Source organism: Pituophis catenifer, unplaced genomic scaffold (genome assembly GCF_029215685.1).
Source record: "Pituophis catenifer annectens isolate HBS135680 unplaced genomic scaffold, rPitCat1.0.hap2 SCAF_2, whole genome shotgun sequence".
Lineage (NCBI taxonomy): Eukaryota > Metazoa > Chordata > Lepidosauria > Squamata > Colubridae > Pituophis > Pituophis catenifer.
The window spans coordinates 128,688,224-128,710,651 of record NW_027256882.1 but is presented as its reverse complement, the minus strand read 5'-3'; the positions used below and the strand labels follow the sequence as shown (position 1 = coordinate 128,710,651).

At 39.4% G+C, this 22,428-nt stretch overlaps 1 protein-coding gene across 1 annotated transcript in view; it reads right to left on the bottom strand.

Annotated features, from left to right (window-relative positions):
• The window catches only part of GAS7 (growth arrest specific 7), a 158,381-nt gene that overhangs the window by 407 nt on the left and 135,546 nt on the right, over positions 1–22,428 (bottom strand). The window contains exons 6-13 of the mRNA XM_070934587.1: positions 18,026–18,115; positions 15,685–15,800; positions 12,861–12,935; positions 10,795–10,873; positions 8,797–8,925; positions 7,283–7,406; positions 1,774–1,853; positions 87–185 (exon numbers count right to left, since the gene is read on the bottom strand). Coding sequence (XP_070790688.1) covers positions 87–185; positions 1,774–1,853; positions 7,283–7,406; positions 8,797–8,925; positions 10,795–10,873; positions 12,861–12,935; positions 15,685–15,800; positions 18,026–18,115 — 792 coding nt within the window. The remainder of the gene's footprint in view (positions 1–86; positions 186–1,773; positions 1,854–7,282; positions 7,407–8,796; positions 8,926–10,794; positions 10,874–12,860; positions 12,936–15,684; positions 15,801–18,025; positions 18,116–22,428) is intronic.

Genomic DNA, 22,428 nt, shown 5'->3' with positions numbered 1-22,428 from the left:
CATTAGCAGACAGAGGATTCTATCAGATTTCTATAAAGCTTGCAGAAGTACAGCATGAGAAAGGATTCCAAGATAAGTAGACTCACACTTTGGTTGAACATGTCTGTCTCGTGTCGCAACTGTGTATATTGGCAAAGGTGCTGCCGAATCATTTCCACCCTCTCGACTTCTAGCCTCTCAAGTTCCTGAAATGAAAGAATGAAATATGTTCATTAATGGATAAGGAATTAAGCCCCACCACTGTGAATCAAATATAAAGCAAATTATTATTCACTTTAGTCTGTTTTGGTACTTTGTAATTGCTCCTTAAAGCAAAGGTGGGCATTATCTAAAGCAAGATAATGGACAATTTTTATGGCCTTTGAGAGCCCCCAAAATCACGCTATCTTGATTTAGCTAGGTGTGATTGTTTATTAAAAGCCTAGGTATATGCTCATTAAAAAGTAAAATAAAATCAGAAATAGAACATCAAATTCTTTGATAGGTTTAATCCCTTAAAATATATTATTTTATTGAACTCTAACTTTCAGCAATACAAGCAAAACAAATCAAAATTTCTCACTATGCTACACTATTATGACTCCCCTTGAAAATTTTTCCTTTCCTTTCCTTTCCTTTCCTTTCCTTTCCTTTCCTTTCCTTTCCTTTCCTTTCCTTTCCTTTCCTTTCCTCCTTTCCTTTCCTTTTTCCTCTCCTTTCCTTTTCTCCACATTTCAAATATAATCCATAGTTCTGATATGAGTGGACAAATAAATATTTTCTCAAAAATTGTAAAATTGAAGATAGGCATATATGTGCTAAATAAGCCAATAGTGTGAAAAAAATGCAACTTAATTTTTTTATGTGTTTATGTTTGTGCTTTCAAGTCAGCTTTTTGATTCCCTGTGACTGTCTAGACTAGTCTCTGCAGTTTTCTTGGCAAGGTTTTTTGGAAGTAGTTCATCATTGATTTATTCCTAGGGCTCAGAGTGACTGGCTCAAGGTCACCCAACTGGATTTGTACTTCAGGCGGGACTAGAACTCCCAGTCTCTAGTGTGGTGGCTTAACCACTACAGGCAAAACTGGCTCTTACCTCTTTTACCATGTATTTATTTAACATGGTATCTCACTGGCTATCAAGATGTCTCAGCATTTTATAATATTAAACAATTTTAAAATGAAGACATTAAAAACAGTTAAAATGGCAATTAAAACAAACTAGTTGAAAATGTTCATCATTGCATTTAGAACAAAAGAATATATTTTTAAAGGCATTTAAAAAAAAAGGTAATTAAAGGTGCCAGGCCCCTCAACATTGCAGGCCATGCATTCCAAAGAGCTGAGTTAGTAACCAAAAAGGCTTAATCTTGACTCACCACCAGACAAGCTCATAGCAACTGTTGACAAACCTCCTCAAGTGATCTCTTAAAGCATGGAGATTCATATAGGAAGAGGCATTGCTTCAAGTGGGGGGTCTACATAGTGACATGACATGGAGCAGTTTCTAGACAGAAGTTGTAGGAAATGTAAAGGGTAAATGTGGGGATTTCTAAACATGTGATGGGACTGCTGGTTCCAAAGGTAGCCCCATTATTTATTTATTTTTTAAAAAAGATAATTTCAGTCTAAGGAAGGGGGAATATAGAACCAAGTTTGAGCAAAAATTCAAGTACAGGGATTTCAGAATTGGAAACACTGTTTAATATATAAACTAGTATGTGTTATTACACTCAAGGTGGGAAAAAAACACTTCTGAAATATGCACTGTAGGACAAAGCTAAAATTTAACTTACCAGAGAGGTGGTTACCATTTCTTCAAACCATTTTGACTGAGCTTGGTTATACAAATCCACGCATCGCATGAGATCATCTCCTAGAAAACAAATTCCCCAAACCATCATGTGAGTTCTTGCAATTCATTCATCTACCCAAAGGGGTGCTTTACTATTAATATCAATGCCATTATGATTTCACTTTTTGATCTTTCCTGGGATTGTATTGCAGCTATGCAGGGCAACTGCGCAATTTTACTGAAAGATAATGCTGCTTTAAGGAAATGCTATGTGACAAGACAGGTATTACATAATTGCCTTCTTGCATAGCAAAACACTTTTTTGCCTTTCAGTATGAAGCACTGCACTACACAGCCCTAGTAGTTAATTCAAATTAATTAAGAAAAAAGCAAAAACTAATCTCTTGATCCTTATTAGAAGTGAGAAAGTCATTAAGAAACATATTGCAAATTCAGCTGGTTGGTCGGCATGTCTCATTAACTTCATATTAAGAATGTTTAAGAGAAGATGAAGAAACAAACTTCAGTGCTATTACTGCCTACCCTTTTTTCCCTTTAAGGAAATCTCCCTAGGATTCCCTGACCAAAGAATAATGAAAAATAATATTTAACTACAAATGAAAAATTATTGTTTCCTTCCTTTGGAGATTCCAATTTATAAATTGCATTCTTAGGTTTAGATACTAGTGATCAAATTATACTTATCAAAGAATCCTTAGGTGAACAGAGTTGATACAGCTTCCACATGGAAGTTGTAAGATAAAATCCTTCTGTGATTTGATTGCATACTGCCTATTTATGTGTAGTGGATTTGAATTTGAAATAATGAAACAGCCACTCAGTACTTTAAAATACTGTTTCTTGGGCAGAAACAGAAGCCTTCACATTTCTTTTGAAATTTCTTCCCGCTCTACCTTGGAGAATTGCACATAAATAGTAAGGATGTGTTCAGATTTGCAGAAAGATGCCCGGTTTAAATTTGAACCTCAGCCATGTACAGCCTGTGTCAACTTCTGTTCACTTCAGGATTCAATGAAACATACGATTTGACCAGCAGTAAATAAACTTTGCATGCAGCTGTAAACAGAGGCACATGTCAGAAAACTAAACGGGAGGATAATTTAACCAAAAGTAGATGAATCTTCACACATTTGCCTATTGGCAGTTTTGCTGACTGAAACAAACACACTTTTCAGTGGCTTTTGTATGCTTGTTTCTTTCAAACCCAGTAATTCAATAAGTCTCAAATTCTGAATTGAGATAGAACAGTAGGATCTATATTAATTGTATACAATAATACATATTATTGTATTGTATTACTGTGCCCTCTGTGGGGGCACTCGCCCTCTGGAATGAACTGCCCCCGGAGATATGGATGATCCCTGACCTACACACCTTTCGCCATGTCCTCAAGACGTTATTGTTCCAACAAGCTGGGCTGGCCTAAACATTAATTTTAATGGGTTGCTTTTGGTTTTTTAATGATGTCGGGGCCAAATTATTTAATATGTTTTTAAATTGCTTTTAGATTTTATATATGTGTTTGTTTTATCTTTGGCTGTGCACCGCCCTGAGTCCTTCGGGAGAAGGGCGGTATAAAAATTAGATTAAATAAAATAAATAAAATAATAAATATATTTTATTGTAAAGCTGACTTAGGTGATAGTTTGACTCTCTCTCCTGCCATCTACTGTACAATGTGAACAGTAAATTTTTTTTACAAAAGCAAAGATAAGTAATTTCACACTGAAAAAAAATAAAGGTTAGCTCAATTCTGTTTGTCATTCAGTTTAGATCTCGAGTGATCTCAATTCTGTTTGTCATTCAGTTTAGATCTCGAGTGATCTCGAGATAGGGGACATAGCCATCGAGCCCTTGTCATGGTCGGATCACTCTCTCCTTCGCCTTGATCTTCGAACCGCTGCTCCCCGCCGCAGGGAGGCGGAACCGATAAGATGGTACCGCCCCAGGCGCCTGATGGAACCTGATAGGTTCCAGACGGAGCTTGGGCCAATGTCTGAGGTCCTGGCTCACGCCTCGACTGGAGACTTAGTGGCCGCCTGGGATAGGGCGGCCGCTGGAGCTCTGGATCGAGTCGTGCCTTTGCGGCCTCTGACCCGGCGCCGATCTCACCTGGCTCCTTGGTTTACCGAGGAGCTGAGGGAGATGAAGCGCCGGAAAAGACGCCTAGAGAGTAGTTGGAGGGCCAGTCGCACTGAATCTGACCGGACACTGGTAAGATCTCATATTAAGAATTACCTAGTGGCGATAAAAGCAGCAAAACGTACTCATCTTGCTGCTCTTATTGCGTCATCAGATAACCGCCCGGCCGCCCTGTTTAGGGTGACCCGCTCCCTGCTCCACCAGGAAGCGAGGGAGGACCCCTTGGAGGGAAGAGCCGAGGACTTTGTTCAGTATCTGTATGACAAAATCACTCAGATTCGGGAAGATCTGGACTCCGACTGGGTAGATCCAGTGGGGGTGACGGAGGCAGGTCCTGAGAATGTTATCTGGGATGAGTTTGACTCTGTGACCCCTGAGGACGTGGACAGGATTCTGGGTAGACTGAATGCGACCACATGTTTGTTGGACCCGTGCCCCTCCTGGTTAGTGCTGGCTTCCCGGGAGGTGACGCGAGGCTGGCTCCAGGGGATTATAAATGCTTCATTGAGTGAGGGTGTCTTTCCCGCCGCCTTGAAAGAGGCGGTGGTGAGACCTCTCCTCAAGAAGCCTTCCCTGGATCCGGCAATATTGGCTAATTATCGTCCAGTCTCCAACCTTCGCTTTGTTGCGAAGGTTGTCGAGAGTGTGGTGGCACGACAGTTTCCCCGGTACCTGGATGAAACGACGTATCTAGATCCGTTCCAGTCGGGCTTCAGGCCTGGGTACAGCACGGAAACGGCATTGGTCGCGTTGGTGGATGATCTCTGGAGGGCTCGGGACAGAGGTTGTTCCTCTGTCCTGGTCCTATTAGATCTCTCAGCGGCTTTTGATACCATCGACCATGGTATCATGCTGCACCGGTTGGAAGGGTTGGGGGTGGGAGGCACCGTACTGCGGTGGTTCTCCTCCTTTCTCTCTGACCGGTCGCAGTCTGTGTTGACAGGGGGGCAGAGGTCGACCCCGAGGCCCCTTATATGTGGGGTGCCACAAGGATCGGTCCTCTCGCCCCTTTTGTTCAACATTTATGTGAAGCCGCTGGGCGAGATCATCCGTGGTTTCGGGGTGGAGTACCATCAGTACGCTGACGACACCCAGCTGTACATCTCCACCCCAGACCACCCCAACGATGCCCTTGAAGTAATGTCCCGGTGCCTGGAGGCCGTACGGATCTGGATGGGGAGAAACAGGCTCAGACTCAACCCATCCAAGACCGAGTGGCTGTGGTTTCCGACGTCCCGATATAGTCAGCTGGTGCCATCGCTGACTATTGGGGGCGAAGCATTGGCCCCCACGGAGAGGGCTCGCAACTTGGGTGTCCTCCTGGATTCACGGCTGTCTTTAGAAGAGCATTTGACGGCCGTGACCGGGAGGATTTTTCATCAGGTTCGCCTGATCCGCCAGTTGCGTCCCTTTCTGGATCGGGACTCGTTACGCATGGTCACTCATGCCCTCGTCACCTCCCGTCTGGACTACTGTAACGCTCTCTACATGGGGCTCCCCTTGAGGAGCACTCGGAGGCTCCAACTGGCGCAGAGTGCAGCTGCGCGGGTGGTGATGGGAGCGACGTGGCGCTCCCATGTAACGCCCCTCCTGCGCGAGCTGCACTGGCTCCCGGTGGTCTTCCGAGTGCGCTTCAAGGTTTTGGTTATCACCTTTAGAGCGCTCCATGGCTTAGGACCTGGTTATTTACGGGACCGCCTGCTACCACCAATAGCCTCCCACCGACCAGTACGCTCCCATAGAGAGGGGCTCCTCCGGGTGCCGTCGGCCAAACAATGTCGACTGGCGGCCCCCAGGGGGAGAGCCTTCTCTGTGGGGGCACCTACTATCTGGAACGAGCTCCCCCCCGAGATACGGAGGATTCCGGATCTGCGTACCTTCCGTCGCACGCTTAAGACGTTCCTATTCCAGCAAGCCGGCCTGACCTAAACTTCTCCGCTTTTAAATGGGAATTTTAAATTTGGTTTTAAATTATTGGGGTTTTAAATATGGTTCAGCCAAATTTATTTAATTTGTTTTATCTCTATTTTAAATTTTGTATTTCCATGTTTTATTTTTATGGCTGTTCACCGCCCTGAGTCCTTCGGGAGTAGGGCGGTATATAAATTTAATAAAATAAATAAATAAATAAATAAAATAATAGATAAATACATAAAAAAGAGAAATACTTTAAATCAATTTATCTCTATAGTACCCTGTTTCCCTTAAAACAAGACATCCCCTGATAATAAGTCCAATCGGGCTTTTGAGCGCATGCGCTAAAATAAGCCTCCCCCCGAAGATAAGCCCTCCCTGAAAATATTTAAACGCATGCGTAGCCGGTCCCCTCCATTTCCTCTGGTTAGGGTTAGGGAGACAGATCTGGAAATCAGGTAAGACAGCAAGAGGAGCCCCGTCTTGCTCCACGTGCCCCAAAATAATAAGACATGAATATTTCAGGGTTCAAAAAAATATAAGACAGGGTCTTATTTTCAGGGAAACATGGTACCAAAATGTTCACATGATTCAATTAATTTAAGAAATATTGATACAATGATGACATAGATGCCTTCCCTTCTGCAGTTTATGTTTGAGACTCTCAAATCCATTTGATAAGGCCAAGGAGGCCTTCCTGGCTGGAGGTATAAGAGATGGTCCAACCCAGCTGAAGATTGTGCTGGACTCATGTCCTCTAATACTGGCTACTTTTCCTTAATTTCCTTAAGGTAAAGGTAAAGGTTCCCCTCGCACATATGTGCTAGTCGTTCCTGACTCTAGGGGGCGGTGCTCATCTCCGTTTCAAAGCCGAAGAGCCAGCACTGTCCAAAGACGTCTCTGTGGTCATGTGGCTGGCATAATTAAACGCCAAAGGCACACAGAACGCTGTTACCTTCCCACCTATTTTTCTACTTTCATTTTTATGTGTTTTCGAACTGCTAGGTTGGCAGAAGCTGGGACAAGTAACGGGAGCTCACCCCATTACGGGGCACTAGGGATTCGAACCTTTCGATCGACAAGTTCAGTGTCTTAGCCACTGAGCCACCGCGTCCCTTTTAATTTAATTTCCTTACATGCATCTTAAAAGTGAAAGTATGGGATAATCTTTATTACAAAGGAACTAAATCCTGGAAACAGGATCAATAGGGCCAGAAAATCCAAACTGGCTTTTCATATATGGTTTATCAGACAAAATATAGATAAAAATTTAAAGAATGCAGTTTTGATCAAGGCCAAAATTTAATGAATCATGCTCTTCTTCCTAGCTAAATCAATAGAAGGTTTTTTATACCCCATTTCCCTTTGACATTCAAATTTCCTTGTTTCTGTGTCTTTGTACCGCACAGTGTCCTCATTCTACATACACTCACCAGCTTGAGTAGACTTCCGCCTGGCCTTTTTAATTTCCTCTTCTGTCTTGTTGCTCAGTTTTATCTCCAACTGCTGTGTTTTCATCTCTAAATCCTTTTGCCTCTCTGTTAATGCTTTTCGAGCCTTGAAATAAACCAAGAGTCATAAATTTCTTCACAGAAAGAAATATCTATCTGCCTTTTCCTTTCCATAAGATTTATTCTTCTACAGACTAAATCACTGCAAAAACAGAGTACGTGCTATGACTTTTGTAGCTAGAACATCAAGGAAATGAACAGGTGCGCTATCTCCTGGATGAGACCTTGAGCACCAAACTATTAGGAACCAAAATACCACCAGTGTCTGAAAAAAGGTGGTATCAAGGTGATACTATTGAGGGCCCTAGTGGCACAGTGGTTAAGTGCAGTATTGCAGGCAAAAATCTGCCCACAGCCTGAAGTTCGATCCTGACGGGGCTCAAGGTTGATTCAGCATTTCATCCTTCTGAAGTCAGTAAAGTGAGAACCCAGATTGCTGGGGGCAATATGAAAATAATGCTGACATTGCAGCCCAGAGAATGCTGTAAAGCACAGTGGGTGGTATTTAAGTCTAAATGCTATTGTTCTTTAGTCACTTTAAAACATTGCTGAATAGATTACATTGTATTTCCACAAGTTGGTTCTTTTCAGGACCTTTTGCCAGCAGAAGCAAAGGATAAAATTATTGACCTACTAATTTCACTTATCAAAGTTGCCCAAACATAGTAATTAAACATATTCAGCATTGTTTATAGGACACTAAGACAGCATCTTCTGTTATACGTTAGAACATAGGACATAAAATATAGACCAGAGAACATGGCATAAATAATCTTGCCCTCCTTTCTCTATCCTGGCACTTTCTTTTCTTCCCAGGGTGACTGTCACTCCACTAGTATGGCCAACCAGACCGCTTGGAGTGGTGGCTTACAGCTTGAAGAACCATATTTTTCTTACAGTCAAATTACATACATACTATTTTTTCAAATGTCTGCCTGCCTATCTATCTGCCTATCTGTCTGTCTATCTATCTATCTATCTATCTATCTATCTATCTATCTATCTATCTATCTATCTCTTTGTCATCTCTCTTTCTGTCATCTATCTATCTATCTATCTATCTATCTATCTATCTATCATCTATCTATCTATCTATCGTGGTGGTGCAGTGGTTAGAGTGCAGTACTACTTCTGCTGACTGCCAGCTGCCTGCAATTTGGCAGATCGAATTTCACCAGGTTCAAGGTTGACTCAGCCTTCCATCCTTCAGAGGTTGGTAAAATGAGGACTGATTGTTGGGGGCAATATGCTAACTCTGTAAACTGCTTAGAGAGGGTTGTAAAAGCACTATGAAGCGGTATGTAAGTCTAAGTGCTTTTGCTTTTGCTATTGCTATTGCTATTTATTTATCTATCTATCTATCTATGCATAAGGATTTCTATGACAAGCTTTTGAGCATGCACACCGGTTTTGTCTTATTTATGAGACATTCTTACCTTTTCCACTGCTGCATACCTACTAACCAGCTGTTTTCGCAAATCAGCAATATGATGGTCATACTTTTTCATATCTTTCTTGAAGTTTTCACGGAAGTTGAGTAGTGGTTTCTCCACTTCTGCCTGGAGCTGGCATAAAGAAAAAAAGAAAAAAAATGGTTTAAGAGGTTTTAGATGTTAAGAACCGGGGCGGGGATGGGGGAGAAATACTTTGATTTAGTGTAGGAGAAGTGGGGATAATTCTTTCTTCCTTTTTGAACTTTAGAGCCAATTAGTTTCTACACATTGTGGGGTAGCAATAACCAATCTTGGCTAAAAGCTAATATAAATGAGTCAGATTGGTTTATAGTTAAAAAACAAACAAACTAGGAAATACCGGTAATATGAACTAATCAAGAAAACTATATGGACAGGTGCCTGAAGTTATTAGAACTTGAAGTTAACCTGAAAAGAAAAAAGCTATCCCTTTTGAATGGGAGGAAGAACTGGAAAGTGCTGTAGAAAGTTCTGAAAAGAAGAAAAAAGCTAAGTGATATAATCATGGATTTCATATCTGTTTTGATCCTCACATATCTGTGTGAAGCAAACACTTCAAAGCAAAGAGAGGAAGAACATAATCCTGAAGATTTCAAAGCAGTTGCCACTTCTACAATGAGATATATATGATTTTTTTCTCTCTCTCTATGTTGAACAGATGGGGGAAGGGATAGCAAATTCTGATACAAAATATGAGCCCTTAGGATACAATCAATTTGAGTCCTGCCACTTAGAATAGCCTATTCTAAAATTTCAGCATTTCAGAGAGGAATCAGTTACTTTCTAACTGTAAATCAGAATCCAAATTGAATCAGTACATGGTTATTTAGGCCTTTGTCCAAATATCATCAAATTATAAAATATTGAGATTGCAATCTTGTATGCGATTGTGAAAACAAGAGAGATTACTTACCTAATACATGGGGCTCCCCTTGGGGTGCACCCGGAGGCTGCAGTTGGTCCAGAACGCGGCCCCGCGGGGATTATGGGAGCAACGGGGCGCTCACATATAACACCTCTGCTGCGCGAGCTGCACTGGCTTCCTGTGGTCTTCCGGGTGCAATTCAAGTTGTTGGTGACCACCTTTAAAGCGCTCCATGGCTTAGGGCCGGGGTATTTGCGAGACCGCCTTCTGCCGTCAATAGCCTCCCACCGACCGGTTCGCTCACACAGAGAGGGCCTCCTCAGGGTGCCGTCGGCCAGGCAGTGCCGGCTGGCGACCCCCAGGGGGAGAGCCTTCTCTGTGGCAGCGCCTGCCCTCTGGAATGACCTGCCCCCTGAGATACGCACGATATCCGACCTCCGGACTTTTCGTTGGGCCCTGAAGACACACTTGTTCCATCTAGCTGGGCTGGCTTGATCCCATCCTCTCAGTTTTAATTGAATTGGTTTTAATTGGGTTATTTTAATTACTGGGCTGAAATTATTTAATTGTTTTTAAACTGTTTTTTAAATTTTATATGTTATGTTTTATCTCAGCTGTGCACCGCCCTGAGTCCCGCAGGAGAAGGGCGGTATAGAAATATAATAAAATAAATAAAAATAAATAAAATAAATGGCCATTTCTTACTACTATTACCACTACTATTAATATCTTGATGAGCACTAGGATATTATTTTTTTTTGGGGGGGGGACTGAAGAAATGATATTGTCCAATCCAGGGGTGTCAAACTCGCAGTGTCACGTTGTCGTCATATGATGTATCGTGACTTTTCCCCCCTTCGCTAAACCAGGGGTAGGCATGGCCAAAGCATGATGCATCCGGCCTGCAGGCGACAAGTTTGACACCCCTGGTCCAATCACTGATAAACATTAGCACATACTTAAATTTATTCTATCACAACCCATAATTTTGGGAATGAAATTTTGTCAGGATCAGGAATAAACAATGCAATCTCAGGTAATCTCAGGCCCATAAAAACATGATTACATTTAATAATTTAGAGGAAATGATTTGATACCTTAGAGGAAAATTTAAGATGAACCTCTGCTTCGTCAGCCATGCTTTTTTTTAGCTGAGACCAAGATTCGCCAAGTGTCCTGCAATGCATAAGTCTGGTTAATAAGAAATGACTTCTTCATTAGGATCTGAAACTCATCATTACCACAGCTAGTGGGATTAGCTATTAGCCAAAGCACAATGTTTAACATTATTCTCAATAATTCTCTCTCTAAATGTATACTCCTATTTCAATTCAGCGAAGCATAATCATGAATATCTTTAGAAAAATCTCATCCAAATCTCAGTAATAATAAATGAAACTCACAATATAAGGCTTAAAACTAACGTTTATTTCAAATAAACCATCAACTTTTATGTGTTCTTAGTTTTAGATTCAGAAGATGAAACTAATGAAACAGGAGATTTTGGTGAATAAAATTATACTTTTGGAAAACCAAAAGTTAAATCTAAATTTAAACATGTCATATGAACTGGCTATAAAATGTGAATTAACTCCAGAGAATTTTTCTATAAAACTCCCTTAAACTTAAGCTTTAAGATTGCTTAGAGCAGGGGTGTCAAACTTGATTTCATTGAGGGCTGCATCAGAGTTGCATTTGATCTCGGGGGTGGGCAGGTGGGCATGGATGTGGTGGGAGTGGCCAGCTCAATATAACTCGTATCAGGGGTGCCTGTGGTGGCCCAAGTGCTCTGCTAGCAAAACCAGGCTCCCGAGCTCCATTTTCATTGGCAGAAGCAGTGGGGGCCAGTCCTTCGCTGTTTCCAGGGTAGCCCCTCAAGCCAGATCTAAGCACCCCATTGACAGATTTGGCCATAGGCCTTGAGTTTGACACCCCTGGCTTAGAGGGATGGACCTTAATGATTTAACTAATGAGGGTATTTTGATTCTTTTGGCAAAATCATTTACAATGTAAAATGATTGGAAATAAATAATAAAAACACAGGTTTTAATCTGTTCTGATGACTGAAAAGAAACTAGATTTGTCAACATTAAATTTGTTAAATGAATTTTTATGCATTCTAAGCATAAAAGCCCATAATCTTATGACAGTTGATGTAATATAATTCAGTAGCTAACAGTGGAAATTACAAATCTATGGAATCAAACTTTACCTGTCATATTTACATATTATAACATATCAAGCCAAGAGTTTAGCATATGTGGAATGTACACGATAAATTTACCAAACTATCTATATTTTGAGCACTTTTTACACATACAGCAGATGGAAAATTTAGGAGAAATATTTCTATAGTCACTTAGAATACTTCAGTAGAATATTTTTATTACAACATGTTGAGCAGGCCATGTTCTGGACCCACAAAACAACAATAACAGCAAGCAGATCTAGATTAGTTTAGAACCTGAATGGGAAATCATATGGGGAATCAACGTAACATCTTCAGCAACATCATGAAAAGAAAGATAGGAAGTAAGTGACAAATGCATTTCATCTGGCTTTCTTCCCCTAAAATGTCTAAACAAGAGCTAAGGATAATCTACTCACTCTGAAACGTAAAGCGCCTTATTAATATATAAACTGTATATTATAGTACACGAGTATGGGAAATTATTCAAACAAATTATATTCACAAATATTGGGGGGGGTATATTGCTATTCCATATATGACTGTTCTAAAAGGTTTGAAAAATATTCTGTTCTTTCTGTATGGATGACATTTTATAGACTTGTTGTTATAGTGAATGCTTTTATTTTAAAAATTAACTAGAAAGTCCCAATGCTTTGACATTACTCTATAAAGAGTTACCTTGGGTCAGCTAGGTATCTTATTTCAATTGCAGCAAATATGACAACTTTGGACATCATTTTAAAAAACCCAACCAGTTTGATTAGTTCAATATCTTTGCCAATTCAATTCTTCCTTCATCTGCTATAATATATAGCTTACATATCACAGTCATATATGGAAGACGAATTAGACAAGATGGTCCAATAGTTTAATATTCTTCTTGTAGAAGAAGATGAATCTCCTAATAATGCAATCAATTTTAGAGCATACTGTAATCTGGCAGGTAATTAGAATACAAAAATGCAAATTTACCCTTCTTCCTGGGCAGCCAGGGAGTTCTGTGATAGTTTAGATAGGTTCTTGGCATATTCTTCTTCAATTTTTATTCTGGAAAAAAAAAGACCCACCAGTGACATCAGCCAAAAGCTGTTATGTATTAGAAATGTAGCTTGTAATTACAATCAAAGGCAGTACATTTAGCAGCTCACCTCTTGGGAACCTGTATTTTTGTATATTTATAGTTTTACCCACAATGTTTGCCAAGAAAATTAATAATTTAATAATTTCACTAAACTCATGGATTATAATCACAATCCGATATAGGATATCCATGAGTTTAATGAAATTATATATTATATAAATTATAATACACAAGGTTTGTATTTACCCACTTCTTTCCAAAAGTTTCCACTGATACTTATTTGTCAAAAAAGGTCCTTGCATGCACAAGGAAAGAACGAAGAGCAAAGCAAAGAAAGATTTACAAAGTCTGGCAAGTACAACTAGATTTCAAGCTAAAAAACATTCCCTGTGCTCTGAAGAGTGAAGATGCCCATGTTTTGTCAAAGGGATGGTAAATAGTTTTTATACTTAAAAGCTTCCATTGAGTCATGAGAGCATTTCACTATTAATTCGCCAAAGTATAATTGTAGGAACTGATGCTGCAGTCCTTTTATTTTTTTCCTCTCTGATCAGGCAGACAAGTCCATTCATGGAACAGAATGTTCCAATCGCCAGTTGCAAGTTGCTCTCCCTCCTATTATTATGTGGAAAACGATTTAGAAGAATGCTCTTTTTAAAAGAAAAATTATAAATAATGAGCAGCTATAAATAATAGCTGTTTATCTTTCTCTCTTGGTTTATCCTTCCATGTCACACAGACATTTTAAGTTATTTAAATGACCAGAGTTAATGTGAGCATTTGGGTGGAAGGGGTGGGGGTGGGGGTGGGTGGAGAGATTTCTGAGATATGTCAAAATCAGCAAGAAGCATGACTCATCTGGACTCGGAATGAACTCAAGCAAATTGTACTCCTCTCTTTCTGCAGCAAATATTTAAACGGGTCCTTAGTAATTATAAGAGCTGTTTTCATATTTAAAAAAAACCACCTGAGGAAACATAGCGCTTGCTAGTTTTTAATCCATCCAGCCTGGAGCAATGACATTATGAAACAGAGCTCCTGAGATTGAAATTCCTACCAAGGAAAGAGGAGGCAATGATTTTTGCCAACTCCCTCCTTCTCTCAATTGCTGCGCTCTCTGAAAATCAGAAAGAAAAGATGCTTGAAAACAATATGGGGATAGATAGGGACCGGTATGATTAATTGAAGATGATGGAATTTTCTTAAGAGGCCCTCTTTATAAGAATTAGCATATTTCTGTTGCTACAAACTTTTGATTGTTGATATTTTGCTACACAGAAAAAAATGTTTTGCTTCTTTTCTCACTGTAGATATCTTTCTGTATATAAAGTGAGAGAGCTGAAAGTGAGAAGATATTTCTACACACGATGGCTGTAATTTGTTGAAGATGGAGCTGCTTTTAAAGACCACTCAGAAATTTCAGCTGCTCCAATATGCAGCAACTCACATCTCATTGGTCCATTGTGATACTGCTATCTTACTCCATTGCTGTTGCAGATGGATTGGCTACTACTAGATCTCCAAGTACAATTCACAGTATTGGTTACTATTTTTAAACCCATTAATGGCTTAAAGTCTAATATATTTCAGAGACTGCCTTTCCCTGATCAAATTTGTTCACCTGATCCTGCCAATCATAGAATACCTGCTCAGGACTCTTGTGTAGCGTGACAGGCCCTCCAGGAGCCCTCCAGGTGGGCACTCTCTTTGACAGCTTCCCTCCTATGGAACCCTCAACACAACTCTGGGTCATCCTTACCCTTACAGTCTTTCTAGCTTTTCTAGAAGGCCTTTCAGTACTGATTCTGGAACCCTGTCTTCGTTTTTATTATAATGACATTGATTCTATTTTATAGCTGTCTTATTTTTATACTACCATGTTTCATTATATATGTTGTAAACCACATGCAGTCTGTTTGGATTGAGGCAGGGGGTCCTCGGGTTACAACGGTAATTGGGTCTGGAATTTCTGCCACTAACTTATATGGCCGTGAAGGACAATGTGACCACACTGCTTGACAATCCCAGCAGCCCCTGTTGCTGTTGACAGCAAGTCTTTCCTTCTTAGGTGGCTAGCTAAGGGTGAGCTATGAATGGGTGGAAGTCATGGAGCGTGGGTGGACAGGACCAAGTAAAGGCAGATGGAGAGATAGATGCTACAGGCAGGCACGAGTGGGAGCTACAGGTAAGAGCAGGTGAAGGAAAGTGTGTAAATGGGTGCTACAGGTGGGCATAAGTGTGTATGGATACTACAGAGTGCAGGTGGGCACTATGGAGCATAAGATCCCCCTGCCACCAGGGGCTCCTCTGGAAAAAAAGCAGCAGGAGCAACTTGAACTTCTGCCAGTTTTTCCATTGACTTTATTTAAGGGAAGCCAGTAGGGAAAATTGCAACAGGTAATCACATGACCTCATGATGCTGTTGATAATTGTAAGCCCTCTGTTACAATTTGAATGGTCACTGAATGAATGGATGATAATGGATGGTAGATAACTACCTGCATACATTTTATTAATAAATATATACATGAAACTATTAGAGTAAAAAAAAGGGTAACAAACCTGCCCTTCCATTTGCTGTCTGATCTCTGAATATTAGTTGTGTTTAACAGAAAATGCTCCACTAGACTTGTACGTGGATAGAATCAGGAGTCTCGCCATAACCCCAAACCACAACTGAGTCAATTTAGTTCATTACTGAGTTTTCTAAGTTACCTTTCCCGAATAAATTCTGCCATTTCTTTCTGCATTTGCTTCCCTTTCAGTTGTTTCTGCAGAAGAATTTCAAATCCCGATACTGTACTGTTCCCTTGGGGGTCCTTCTTATCAGTCTAAAGAAAATGAACAGCAAAAGAATGGGCCAGGTGAGATGTGTTAGAAAATGCAATCACATCCTTACGCTGTAACAGGCATTTGCAAATATGCTGGGAAATATCCAGCTGTCATAACACCCTCTCCTCCGTCCTAATAACAGAGATATAATTGGTGCTAACAAATCTGCCAGGATTTCTTTTTGTTTTTTTTTAAAGGCAAATCATGGGCACCTGAGCTTGTTTTTGCATACAGGAAAAAAGCAATTCAATAGCAGGGGATTTTACAGTCACAAGAACTGACAATGACTATTATAAAAGGATCTCATAATGGACTGCTCGGGATTGTAAAGGTTGAAAAAGGAACCATCTCCCCTGAGGCGTCCAGGGCTCTGGTTAACTGGGAAGTTGAAAGAACATTCTGGAATAAGGCAGTGGCAATCCAATTAAAATTAACAAGAAGTCTTCCTAAATGCAGTCTCCAATTCTAGGTATTTCTTCTCTGAGTTTGCAACTTCCAGGAAATTCTACCTTTTTTTTTTTATTACCAACATCTTCACCCTCACTTTTCAAAAGTTCAAGGATGCTTACAACCCAGTATTAAAAATTAAACAAACTTGAAAGATTTAGCAAACTGGTGAACTCACCTCAGGTGGGCAAATCCAAGTAAAGAACTGAATGTACTGAGCTCCTACCTATCTATGGGGTTATCTATGCCAGATGAATTGCAACAAGAACAAAACTGGTTGTATAGTCCCCCTAGTGGTTAGTAGCGAGTATAAACAGTTTGAATACAAACAGGCGGGGGGGGGGGGAGGGGAGGAGGAGTTGTACGGTGAGGCTTCTAATACCAGGCTCAGACAAATTGACATTTATAGGTCATTAATCTAAGAGTACAAGACAAATGAGAAGGGAGGTAGACCATTCATAGTGCATTTGGTAAATTTCACTTTCTCTGTCTCTGCATCAACCAAAAATTAACCAAGAGTTCTTGATGCTTTAAGGTAACATGAAATTGGTAACTTGATTGAGAAAGATATCAACCTAGACTTAATATTTTATTCACCCATTTAGGCATGATCATGCATATTCACACACACACACACACACACACACACACACCTTTCTTACTATAACTGTTTTGGAAACCATCTCTGTTGAATAAGACATGATGAGATAGATGCAAATGAGCTGAATGATACATAAAACACTATTTCTCAGATCTATATGGAATGTTAGGTTCAAATATGGCTGGACACACTTTTATGGTTCTAATGGCTACCGTGATTACAGAATGGAGATCATTACCCACTTATATGCAGCCACTGTCTCTCAAACACACACACACACACACACACACACACACACACACACACACACACACTCTTCTTCTTATCTTGAGCATATGGTCAACAAATAGAACAGAGAAGCAAAAAAGACTTTTGCAGAATCCAATCTGGGTCAGTCATTGGGACCAGAGATTTTGTCTTCTGAGCTTTTGGACTCGTGCTGGAGCCCTTCTTCAGGGAACTTCTCTATATGTTTACATAGAGTGTGTTACACTCTGCTAGAGAGAAGTTCCCTGAAGATGGGCTCCAGAACAATTCCGAAAGCTCAGAAGACAAAATCTCTGGTCTCGGTGACCAACCTAGATTGGATCTTGCAACATTATCCTGGGATACGTATATTTGGCTTAATTTGTGAGAAAAAAAACTTTTGACTGTCCCGATGTAATGCAACTTTCAGATTTCTGGTTTTACACTATGGGAAATTGAGGAGGGAGAATTTATGCTGTGCGAGCTGATCGACATTACTAGATAACAAGTGTTCAATCTGTGACTTTTGAAAGGAAGGCTCTTTTCTCCTTCTCCTTTTCTTCCCTCCCTCCTCAAAATAATTGTTTTTCTCTAGCCATTAACACAAAATAGGAATCTGCTGAGTGATCTGCTGCCTGATAGGTGGGGAAACACTTTTTACAGCTATGAATCACCCATCTCATGTTTAGAGCATTGCAGGCTGGAAGGCTAGGAAGTGATTCTACTTCATTCCAGTCTTCTGGTTTTCCAATATAATGATTCTGCTGGATTTCATACATAAAGAAAGAGAATAACTTTTGCAGTGTCTTATGCATCAACTTTTAGGCTTGAATTTTATCATGTTTGCTATCAGAGAAGTTAGCAATATGTCTCATCCTGTGTAAAGCTCAACTGCTGCAGTAAACAGCATATGGGAAGCTGCTCACTTACCCAGAAATAATCACAGTAGCTCCATTCAGAAGGTTTTAGCAACTGCTGTTCTGGCATTGTGTCAGGATGGGGAAAAGTCACACAGTTTATCTAATAAAGAATAAAGTAATATAAATATGCTGGACATGCAAAGCAACTCAGAAACAGAGACACGTTACATATGTAGAAGCCGGATGCTTAAACAGGACATAGATAAAGGCAGTTATTGGCGTGATTCTCTCTCCAGCCAGAAGATGTCATCAAAAGCAGGTAGAAAGGGCTTCCTCGGTCTGAAAGCTTCTACAATAAGCTTTAGAAACAGAAAAAAGACCTCGAGCAAGATAGAACCACAATTTGAATTACATTTTTTTTCCTTCAGAAAAATCTAGAAACCCTTCAAAATAAAGCTATTTCTTACAAACCGTATGTGCAGAACTATTCAGGTAAATTAATTCCAAAAACAGTTAAACCCAAAAAGATGGTGTAATACATGAAAGCTGCTTACCAGAATATATATACTAATCACAAACATGGTTATTAAGGTATATTTATTCAATTATCTATATACCTAGAACTCAACAGAGCACTAAATTCTCTCTGAAAGTTGCTAGGGTATTAGTATTCTCTGAATCCCATGGGTAGATAAAAAAATCCACATATAATCTCTTTAGCTGAATGATAAATGTAATATTTGTTTTATGTGGTTGTTGATGATATCACATGAGTTATGCATAAATCACTACAGGCAAGTGACTTCCAATAATTTGCAGATATATATTGTGGGTCCTTAAGAGAGAGAGAAAGAAGAACAATTAAGGGTTTAATTTTCATGCTTATTTTCTCTAAAGTGTACAACTGATCTCTGGAAAATGTTCACTAATTAAAATTATGAAGCTGCTGAGAGAACGTTTATTTCCTTCATTTCAGGAAAAACAAGTATACCAAAACAAATGCCTAAGTTTCTAATTATCATTGTTTTAGACATACAAGCTTTCCAGAAACACAAAGTACATCAGAATGCTCTTTATATGCCTTTTGAATCACAGAATTATAGAACATTGAACCACTTATGGAGTGGGTCTTGTAGATGATCTAGTCCAATCTCCTCTTCAATAGAGGAATCCCATACGATAGACTTTCCTGCAGATGGCCACCATACCTCCAGCAGATGAGAATCCATCACTTGCCAAGACAATCTTGTTTCACTGTTAAACAGCTTTTGCTATTAGGATGTTTAACCAAATACAAATCCTTTGTATTTAAACTCATTGCTTCCTATTTTGTCCTTGGAACAACTGAACAAACCTACGCCCTTTTTTCTGCATGACATTTTTTTCAGATACTTCAACATAGCTGACAAGTCTCTTTGTTGTCTTTTCTTTCCAGAAAAGAAAAATGCAGGCCTTCTCCATATAATGGAGAATATACTGATATTATCCAGTGTTATCAATAATAATTGTGCAATTTTGACATTGCTCCAACCACATATGATTCTATGCATTTTGTCTGGTAGGATGGACATGGAATATGTATGAGCATTTTTCCAAAACAAGAAATAAAAAATGTACAGATTATTTTTGTGGAGCAACAGGTATGGTTATTGGAGCTGTCTAGTGTTTCAAGACCTGAAACATGTGAGTGTGAGGACACTCAAATATCACCTATTCGCAATTCCCTACAGCTGCATCTTTTCTCAGAATCATGCAACAGTCCTCAACTGCAGCAAAATCTTAAGCTTGGTTACAAATAAGCCACAGATAGATGCTTCCTGTATATCTCAAAAGTCCCTTTTTGCCTTGAAATTCAAAGCACCTAAGGGCCCAAGCATTACCTCCTGATTTTACAGGAGCAATAAACCCAAGATGGTTCTAGCACTTTTATAAGATGGAAAATCTTCCTTCAAGCAGAATAGGTTTTTTAATCAAGTATTGCAGGAAGATGGAGAAATAGAGTGTTTTAAGAAAAGGGCATTTCTGTAACAAATTGCCAAAGGCATGGGTTATTGTTCTATTTTTGTAGAGTTATGGGAGTGCTCATGCCCATAAACAATTTTTTAAAATGTAAAATAAATCTGGAATGTATCTTTATATGGTGGCTATATGTGCTATGTGGGCAGCATCTAAGAAGCATCTCTTTCCTTCATACTCAGCATAGGTGTTTCTGCTTGTAGTGGCACTGCCTATGTTTCTAGGGTTTTAAAAATGTTTTCCAGGTCAGAAATGCTACAAAACTTTGAGAACGTTAGATTGACCAGAATTTGATAGGCAGAAATAAACACAAAATGGTAAAATTGTCCATTTTAAGATTACACTTAATACCCTGAACCTATGAAAAATAATTGCCTGTTTTCTACCTGAAAAATAACATCGCAGGAAAAAAATAACGTGATAGCTGTTCATTTCCCTCAAAAAAATAGTTATTATACTGTTTTAGGGAAGGAAAAGAAGAATATATGAAGATCCATGAAACAAAGACCAAAATCATAATGAGTGCTTCATTCAAGCCTCGGAACAGCATCACTGGGGACAGTAGAAAAGCTATCTAAAAATAGTATCCAAGGCATGTTCTGAAAGACAACATCTTGTCCAACATCTCCTGCTCGCAGTTCCTCTCATGAGGATTCCAAGAAATATCGAATGATTTCATTTACAGCCATGACTTCTCTATGAACACTTGTTGGCATCTGAAGGACGTGGCTGCCCAATGGAACATCATTTGGTCATAATGTGGCTCGGGGGCATTTCCAGATGATTTAAATACCGACTAAATCCTTTTAACAGAGTGTCAGTGTTGAATGTGACCGAGTGCCAAAAGCACAATTTCCTGTGAACTTGCTGAAAATGCTGAAAGTCACAGCTGCATACCTACTTGGAATATGTACTGTATGTTGTGCAGGTGTACAACGTACATATTGCAGGAAAATGCAAAGGGAATAAGAATAATCTTTATTTTCACACATCAAAGGATCTTTGCTGATGCTACTTTGAAACATTTGCCTAAAGTTAACACTGTTCTGTGTGAAAAAAATTTTGGGCAAGAGTCAAGATATTTCAAGTGTTACAGATTCCTGCTAGCATATGAGTAGGAGGTTGTGTAGTTCCACCTCTAATACTACATAAATAATTTGATTCTTCTTTCCCATTTTCATATACTGTGTACCAGCAGGTACAAGCATAATTCCTTATCATGAATGTTGTATTTAACCTCTTAAGTTTCAAGAATTGGTTGCATAAAAAGGCACCCGGTTTGGGACAAAGGATCTATGTCACTGTTCAACAGCACTACAATGAGGATATATTTATAGATATCTGATTTATCCACTCCATATATGCAATACTTTAATTGGAGGAACAATTTTTAAAATGAGATTATAGTAACGGGAGCATAGGGAACTAATTTTTGACCACAGAAACACTTTCTGGGAAAAATCTCAGTGAATTGAAACTGTATTTTCCATAGAAACAAAATAGCTGTTTTCATACCATATTTTAATATTATAGGAATGAATCCAGGGATAGCACCTCCTCCTGTAGGACATCAAACATTTGTGCAACCTCCGATTTTCTTCAAAATCTGCAAACCAAATAATGGTTTGTGCCTACCTGGAGACACCGCCATTATTTGGCTGTTCTGATACTAATGCCAACTTACATCTTGTTGATATGCCCAAAGTCAGTCATTCTGAATTGTGATATACAGGGAAGAAGACAAGATGGGGACAGACAAGTGAGCCTAGCAATGATTGGTGCTAGTATCTCTAATTCCAAAACATGATTTCGTATTATTTATAAACGGCATTCTTTGAGACCTTTTCAAAGTCTTCTGATCATCTGATATATTTTAATAGATTTAACAGATTAACTGTTGGAGTTAAATTAGTTGGAGTTGGAGGGGACCTTATCTAGTCTAAACCCCCACCTAAACTGGAGATCCTACACCATTTCTGACAGATGGCAGTCCAGTCTTTTCTTGAAAGCCTCCAGTGATGAAGCTCCCCCAACTTCTGAATTTTTTATTCTGAAGGAAGAAAAATCAACAGATAGTTTGTGTTTTCCGGTCTTTGGAAGTCAGAGGTAAACATCTGAGATATCCAGAAGAGCAAAGTTGAAAGAGACTTCGGAGGTCTTCTAGTCTAACCCTCTCCCCCCATTCAAGCAGGAAACTCTATGCCATTTCAGACATTTCCTTTAGAAATGATGATGTTACTCAATGTTGAGTTTGGAATTTAAAAAAGGAATGGAAGAAAATCTGTAGTATTGGTGCAAAATCAATCCACTTTAGAAATTAGGATAAAGGATATAATAGGAATAATAAAATACAATTTTTCTTTTGTTTCATTTGTGATTTACTGTGATTATTCTGACTTTGTCAGAAAATGACATTGCTTCAGGCAAATTTAGGAACAATGACTTCAGAAGAACTGT